General features: G+C 41.7%; 1 protein-coding gene across 1 annotated transcript; it reads right to left on the bottom strand.

Moving 5' to 3' along the window:
* Positions 1-4,717: 4,717 nt before the first annotated feature.
* Positions 4,718-8,213, bottom strand: LOC117448088 (YY1-associated factor 2-like). The gene is made up of 4 exons (XM_034085200.2): positions 8,077-8,213; positions 7,667-7,792; positions 5,945-6,097; positions 4,718-5,822 (listed from the first exon to the last, which is right to left on the bottom strand). The coding sequence occupies exons 1-4, from the start codon at positions 8,100-8,102 to the stop codon at positions 5,582-5,584; spliced, it is 546 nt and encodes a 181-aa protein (XP_033941091.1). The 5' UTR covers positions 8,103-8,213; the 3' UTR covers positions 4,718-5,581.
* Between the last annotated feature and the right edge of the window lie 491 nt (positions 8,214-8,704).

The raw sequence follows: 8,704 nt of genomic DNA on the forward strand, positions 1-8,704 counted from the left end.
ATACACACCTATATAGCACACCTATTGCCTTGGGGAGATAACGTGTTTACTTATATAAAACAGTAGTATTAAACGTACCTTTTGTTTTCACTCTCACTTAAGTCCCTCTCCCTTTGCCATCAATCCAGAATCAGCTGAGCTGCAACATTATACATAATCACAAGGACACAATATGGCTCTGCTAAAAACACTCACTCTTACACGCACCAAAGTTATATTTATCTAATATTTAACTCCCTCCACCCCCGCATACAATCCCGTTTAGAAGCCCCTCTTCTCTAATTCAACATGTTGGACGAAATGACATAGAGAGAACGGAATTTACAATTAAAAGGCTGTTCAACGTGTGTTGCTAACTTGCTTCGGTATGCTAGCTTAATCTGTTATCTGTAAACGTTCCCTAAATCTACTAATTTAGGGATAATCCACTGACATCCTTTAATACACATGTTCATTTGAATCAGATGTACTGATAATATCCGCAATATACATCTTTAAACTTCTTCTTACCTTTAAAAGTCCGTCACGAACGGTGTATTATGCTGCTACTCCACAGCTCTGCCAGCCTTGGCGCTAACTTCCGGGGAACGATTGAGAGGCTCCACGATCCGCCATTGCTGTAAAAAAGTGGTCCATTGGAGTGAACGGAGATGTCGTAACTCTTCTATTAAATAGCTCTGATTCATGCTGGCTAAATATACTGTCTATGCTTGCTAGCTGTCCATTCAAACGAAGTACACTGGATATAAACTCCCCAAACAAGCGAAAACCTACCAGTTTCACCCACTGTCTCTGCCACCTCCCCCCCATGGCTCCTCCGGTTTGTATCCCTGTATGTAAAGATGGACTGGTCATAGAGTACCGGGTGATTCCCTACCGCCACGATAATTATGGGAAATAACTGCGTCTGGCTCTCCCAACATACACGCGGTTTGATTGGCTAGTGCTTGTACTGTCAGATTTTCATACGAGGGATTTGATTGGCTGACGCCTCCGTCGAGGTGGCAAAAGTAGAACATTGCTCTACTTTTGTAGCGAGCACCGCGAGAGAAGCTACGCTTTGCTCCCACAATGCAGTTCGGCGAATCGTGACGTCACCCCATTCAAAGTGAATGGGCAGAAGCGTTGAAGCGGCAACGCACGCCGCCGTGTGTAGGGTCCGTTAGTGGCCTGAGGCATACAGCCTACCAGATCAAGAGGCAGAGACTATTGTGGACGCTTTGGTGGAGGGAATGTTTAGCAGGTTCGGGGCGCCTGAAGTCATACAGACCAGGGCCGGAACTTTGAGTCCCGAGTGTTTAAGGCTATGTGCGAAAAACTGGGATCCCATAAGACCCGCACCACACCCCTTCACCCACAGAGCGATGGCCTCGTAGAAAGGTTCAACCGCACACTGGCTCAACAGCTTGCCATAGTGACTGCAAAACACCAAAGAGACTGGGACGCCCATGTCCCCCTCGTGCTGATGGCGTACCGGTCTGCGATCCAAGATTCCACTTCCTGCTCCCCTGCCCCCCCAGGGTTTGAATATGCCAGGAAACTCCAGGAACGGTTGCAGTCTGCTCACGACTTTGCCAGGTGCCAGTTACAGAGTGCAGGGGCGAGGCAGAAGAGGAACTACGACGTGCATGCTAGAGGACGGCATTTCAGTGCAAGCGAGTTGGTCTGGGTGTATAACCCACAGAGGAAGAAGGGCAGATGCTCAAAGCTGGACAGCAACTGGGAAGGGCCCTGCAGGGTTCTGGAGAGACTGAGTGAAGTCGTCTACAGGGTCCAACTGCAGCGGAGAAGGAGAATAGTTGCTCTTCACCGGGACAGGTTGGCACCCTATCGGGGTACAGCGACACCACTAGGATCAGGTGGTGAGACTCAGGGGGCTAGGGACACTGTTCTTTCTTCTTCCCAACCCCCCTCTCACCTTGCCTGGTTCCCCACAACCTGGACCTTTTTTCCCTTGCCCTACTCTGGGCCCCACGGTGGGCCTGTCTCCCCCTGCCGCAGACCAGGCACGGCCGCAGAGAAATCGCAGACCCCCCTAACCACCTGAGGGGTTGAGGAGCTTGACGCTCGTCAACTATCAGCAGGAGGGCGGGGAGCAGTGTCAGCGCAACTTACATGATGCTGAATTTAACAAACACATTTAAATAATTGGTTTAAACGGCATAATAATAAGGACGATCGTCCTTTCTGTGATTATCCAGAGCACACATGTTATGATATTAGGGTCATGCAGTGAGATGAGATCGCTGTCCCTTTGAGAGAGAGAGCAGAAAAACAGAGGTCTGTGATGTATTTTGTGAAACAGAAGAACAGCTAAATAAATGCAACGGCCTCCCAAGAAGAGCTCGCCTCTCTCCAGTCATGTAAGCTAAAGTGGGTTATTGAACCCGAAGCTTGTTGCTCCTGCCCTCCTCGACTACGGTCTGGGAGCCGACAGGAAAGTTCAACACACAGAAGGCCAGTCCGCCCCTTTGTAGCCAGGCCTGCCTTAACCTGCCATCAGGCCCTGGGGCTGATAGTTTTTGTAGGCCCCATATTTAAACAACAAATCAAAGTAATTTTAGCCTCGGCAGGCTCTGTGATCGCACTTCTCCACTCTGCTCTACGCGCGCCTGGTCCTCTCCTCCAGATGAGTGACGTATCGGGCCTCCCTCATGTATCTGTCCGGTTGCCGTTGGCTCCCCTCCACGTAGCAAGTCCTCGTCGTCCTCTCCATCTCCTCCAACATCCCTCCTGTCTGTTTTTCCTCTCCCGCTACTCCATCGCTATCAGAACCAGACGGCCTATGGCTCCGAGGCCCCGCTGCCGGCACCGCTGCCGCTCGGTATAGAACTCATCTGTCCTTCCTCCTCATCCCGGCCTACAGGTTTAAAATAACCTGTAAGCTTCGACATGTTTTGTAATAGCTGCTTGTCTCCAAACTTATTTTCCCTCAACAATTTCCTTTTCCGAGCGCCACTCTCAAACTTTTTCTTCTCCGAAATTTTCTCCTAAACAACCTTCATTTGTCACTCAATCAGTCGCAATTTGAATGAATCACATGTGAAGCATATTCTCATTCTGATTGGCTGTTAAGTGGTGCCCACGGACTGTTACGGAGTCATCATTTTTGAGAAAAATCTCTGGAATCCATCGATCTGATTGATTAGATTAGATATTTTCGTTTGGATTACTGGTCTGGGGGAAGCTCACGAGTGTGTGTGTGTATACGTGTGTGTTTGTGTATTTTTGCGTTTGTGTGTATTGTGTTTGTTTCCCGGGGAAAACACTCACGAGAAACACCGGCTGTTTCAAGTTACTCCGTTCTCCGCTTGTAATTATGCCGTTACAAGCTTCAAAGTTGTATTTATCATCTGAATTTGCCGAAACAAGTTTAATATTCTGAAAGCCAAGACTTTGTTTAATTGAGATCAGATGAAAACAAACTGTAACGGACCCTGCCGTGTTATCTATGGTTACTATACGCCTTACATTAATAATTTCAGCGGGGGGAGGGGAAGCTTTACAAGCTTTACAAGCTTCAAAAATGTATTTATCATGTGATTTTGGAAATAAAAGTTTCATATTCTGAAAGCCAAAATTTTGTTTATTTAAAAAAAAAATTAAAACACCCGAAATAAAAAATATATATATTTGAATTTTTTTTTTTTAATTGGCTCATGATAGGCCCCCGATCTCCGTAGGCCCCTGGGCTTCAACCCAGGTCAGCCCGTGCATTAAGGCGGCCCTGTTTGTAGCATATTATTTAGATGAGAGATGAGCAGATCGCCACTGGGCTTTCAACTAAAGACACAGCCACGCAAAAACTGCGGCATTTGTACAGCTCCTCTCCAGTTTCCTCTGTGGTGAAACTATCAGCACTGCACCACGGAGGAAAGCGGCAGAAAATCACCTGGAGTTAAAGAGAGCGGGGCTGCGTTGCGTGCATGGCTTCCTTCTGCAGGTAACGGACAGACGCGCTCTGGCGGCGGTCTCGTTCAGGATCCGAAAATACAATTTAAATATTTTTGCACACTTATTCCTAGTGTGCCACTGGTTACGGTGCCGCGTGCCAGCATTGGCACGCGTGCCAGGGGTTGCCGACCCCTGCGCTACATTATCATTGGAGTACTACTGATTTGTTGACATCAGTTGAATGTTGGAGCAGTTAGGTTGTTTAACCTATAACAATGCATGTTTTATTAGTGATCACATATTTTGTCACAAGGAAAATAATATGGAAAATGCCTGGCTGTCAAATAAATGTTCACATTTAACCTGAAAGCCTAATGTAAAGTATAGACTCAGAGTATCTGGTATAAATACTCATATATTAGGGTTTTATTTATATACATTTTGTGAAAATAAAATGAGTTGCTTTTCATCATTTCTGTCAAGGGCCTTCCTCTCAAGACACAGTTTGAAGAACATGATGAAAGATAATTATCACACACAATACAGTATGGTGAAGTGTGTGCAACTCATTAATTGACCTGAACTGCCTATAAGTTAAATACCAAGTCCATTGATTTTTCATTTCTCACCTTTATGGAACATATTGTTAAATCTGTGAAAAAGGTTAACAAATTCAATACTTCCATCCATTAATTGTGGAGACACTAAAGCAAATTATTGAGGTCAATAGTTCAGTTTCAGTAAAGCAACATTTAAAGAAATCCAAATGATTTAAAAAAAACAATTGTAGCAGGGAGAACATCTTGAAATAAAAACATACAAGTATCTAGAACTTATTTTATTTAACAGTATTTTACAATATAAACCATTCTATAGATTACATCATGCTTAACTCTACCAAGTGAACGAGAAGCATACTTATTCAATATTTGAACTCAAATGTTAGACAGTAAAAAAAGTATTGCATCCAATGGCATAAACTGGAGCTGGATCAGGCCAGTAACCAACAGTGTAATGATTTACTGAAAATTAAACAGAGGAATTAATGCTAACAAATGTTATCATGAACATTGGATGCCATTAAGTGCAAATTACGATAACATTTAAAAATAAACTACAATTCTGAGATGACATTTTATATTTTCTTTCACAATGCATCATTTATTCTGTGCAGCAACAACCATCTCAGTGTGATGCTGAAGTAACACTGAGGTGTTTAAACTTGAGTAACCATAACAGGTGGCACAGTTCAAATGACATCCAGGATTTAATGCTACCGTTCCTTTTTTCCGTTCATCATGCTGTAACAGTTCTTCGAGTTGAGCATACAGCACACGTCCCAAATTATTTATCATCGTGGGATGGCAGTGAGAAATACAGCGTTGGTGAACTCCAGTTCGAAACCCGCCACTGCGTCAGGCCGTTGTGTCCTTGGGCAAGACACTCTACCCGCATTTGCTCCTGTGGGTAATGTCCACAGTATTGACATTTACATGTCTAATATGTGTAATATGTAATTGTAAAGCGCTTTGAGCACCTGTAAAAGCGCTCTAAATAAAAAATGTAATCCATTATTAGAAGTGAATGCTATCATATTTGCATTTAAAGTATTTAACGAAAAAACGTGCATGTTGAATTGTTGAAACTCGAGGCTGTTGAGAGTGCAGAAGAATGGGGTGTGTGAAGGTTAGTGAGTCTCTCCGTTAACCGGTGAGGCTTCCCTGTGGGGCGAAGTGCATCGGGACACCCCCCGTTCAGTGTTATCAGAGCTGGAGCCACTTTGACTGTGTTGGTCTGCTAAGGCAGCACCTGTTGCAGTTGGCGTGGGTTTGGCTTTCTCCTTAAAGTCTGTGATTATTACAGTCAAGTCTCCAACTGTGACTTCTAGATGCTGGGCGCTGCTCCTGTCGATGTTTTTTAACCGGGGCCTGGTGTGGGAAAAGGTACAAAAAACTATTTTTAAACGTTTTTGGAGAATTACAAATATCTCAGTTGCAAAGACCACTGATTAAGATGAGCCATTTCACTATTTCCTTTAGAAATAAATTACCTCATTTTTTTATGGCTTTTCTTTTTCAGTGTTGGGTCTTTATCACTCTTGGCTTTCTCTGATTTTTCTTTTTTCTCCTTTTTGGGGAGTGTGGGTGATGCAAACTGCTGATTTGCTTGCTGTGTGACCAGCTGAGAAACAGGCCGTGGTTTTCTGAAAGAGACAAACAAATATATATTGGCATTGTGGTTACATTTGTATATGTTTTAACTTAAAAAAAAATATAGACTACTGTTTAAAAATGGTTTTAAAGTCTGAACAGTAATCAGGTACCCATATATACACTTTAAACATATTTTGCTTGCTGTTATCATTCTTTCTAGTCAAAAGTGAAAATGTTTGCTAATGCTATTTGGATGTAATTGATGGGGGACAACATTCGCAGCACTCTTTTTGGGTTAAAATGCATACACAATTTCATATGAAGTTAATATGTGGATTCAGCTACCTTACCATTTACATCTACATTTGTCAAATCAAGTGTGTATCTTTCAAATGAAAAGTAGAAAACACCTGCTTTCCGTTACTTCTAACAGTGTTTGGAGAAACAGAGCTGCAGCTGAGGTAATTGTAATATTAAGAGACTAAAAAGGACAATAACCTTGAAGATACCCCCTTGATTTGATTAACTCATACTGCTGAAAGAATATTACCTTGGAATACATTTCGCCACAGAACTAGGACTGTGGATATTGCCCCCCATGTATTTAAGTAAAAGGATGGAATCTCTTCACGGTCAGTATGAGCAATATAAATAATAACAGCAAAATGGCACCGTACAACTGTTTTAAGAACATTATGAAAATGTAAGTGTTTAAAGGCATGCGATACATTTCCTATTCATTTGACCATCTTTACAATTGTGTCTAAGTGTTCCTGCGAGTGTGACCATCGGCTTTACATTATATATATGTAAATGTTTCAATATGCTGCCTGTTCATTGGATCGTCTAGCTTAAACTAATGTATTCTACAACATGCCTAAAATAAACCATACTTTTATGAATGTTTATAAGTTTGGTTGTGTTTTTAAAGAGGTGTTGATTGTCATTTTGGAGGCTGGGGATTGTGATGCTGTTGATTGCAATGCGTTACACTGAAAGGTATTTTTAAGTAGTCTACCCTACCCCGAATGACATAAATAGTGTGGACAAGATAATAATAACATCTCAGGATAATGCAATACAATTTAACAGCACACAAATCATGGTAAAATACTGAGGTCCTGACTACAATTCTTTGCAACAACTGTCAATTTTGACAAGACATCCAAAATCTATATCTTCGGTTGTGTTGAGCTGTATTTTCTGCATTTATTTTTCACCCACACAAAGTTCTACATGTTAAAGTTTAAATAGATGTCTTCCCACTAACAGGAATATAACTATATTGTGGAAACTCTGCATTCTTTGTTTATTTTGGTTTTCATTAAGAAGTTGTAAAAATGGCTAAAATATCCCCCACAAAATGCTAAGGACATAAGGCCATAACCCAAAACTACATACAATTGTTTCCATAAAGTTCAATCAACCTCTATCTATCTCCCTTTTCAACAAACACTGAACATTAAACCCTTTATGCAGATAGGATTTATGCATGTACGTTAGATAGCTGATACTGAGATTATTATTATTATTATTATTTAAATCATGCATTAAAGTAGTTTTGCATTGCTCTGATTGTTTCAAAAATACACAGCCAGACTGTCAAGAGTTATTCTTACCGAGTGGACGTCCCCTTCCGCACATCACAAATCATGCACTTGAACTCCTCAGCGGTGTTCTTGAACGTGCAGACGCTACAGTCCCAGTAACCGTCATCTGCGGAGGGCTTAGGTTGCCGCTTTGGCCTTTGACAAAAACAAAACAAAAACACTGTGATAACGTCACATTTTCAAAGAAAGACAAAGATGACCGAAACAAGAAATACACGACTCTAAAGTTATTTTCTGCTCACAAGTCAGTCACAGAGAAAAGGGGAGCTTTCAGTTCACACAGGCAGTTTTCCCCCATACTAAACCAGCAGCAAGCCGCCATGAGCACTTCAGTAAAGCAGCTCCATCCATTGACCGAGCTTTCTGCCCTCAAACGGCCCGATAAAGTCTTCATCTGAAGACACTAGCAGCAGTTTTACCTTGTGGGGCTCTTCTTGTCTCCCATCTTACGTAACTTCGACTCACTGGAGTTAAAACACGTCAATGTTACAGGTGAAAAAACGCATTTAGCTGCTACTCAGATGTCGTAGAAACTCCTGTCGAGGACAGTCACGTGACGCCGGTTCACCCAATCACAGTTAATGTAATCACAACAGACGCTGTAATAAATGTGACACAACATTGATGAAGGGCGCTTTGTCAATTTGTTCATGGTAAAATGAGAGCGTGCGGACATAGACATGTTCCATTGAGGAATGGGGAAGTAAAATGTAAAATAATACTATGTATTACTTTTATGTTCAATAAAATGGCATATTAACAGAGATCTGTGGAATTTTTATGTTTGAGGAGTTGACTTAATATGTTTTTTATTTTTTAAACCAAGTCCTACATTTTGTTCTAATACATTTGTATACGTGTTTATGTACACCAAACTACAAAGTAAGCACAATGTAAGAACATGGTGAAAACGTAATACATAACAATTGTGCTTGCATGAAGGGTATTAGATTATATTGACTTTAAACCCTTTATACTCTACATTTTGAAGGAACATTTTGTACTTTTGATTTTACTTTATTCACTTTATTCACAGCCATAGTTAGA

The sequence above is a fragment of the Pseudochaenichthys georgianus genome, chromosome 6 (assembly GCF_902827115.2).
Source record: "Pseudochaenichthys georgianus chromosome 6, fPseGeo1.2, whole genome shotgun sequence".
Classification (NCBI taxonomy): Eukaryota; Metazoa; Chordata; class Actinopteri; order Perciformes; family Channichthyidae; genus Pseudochaenichthys; species Pseudochaenichthys georgianus.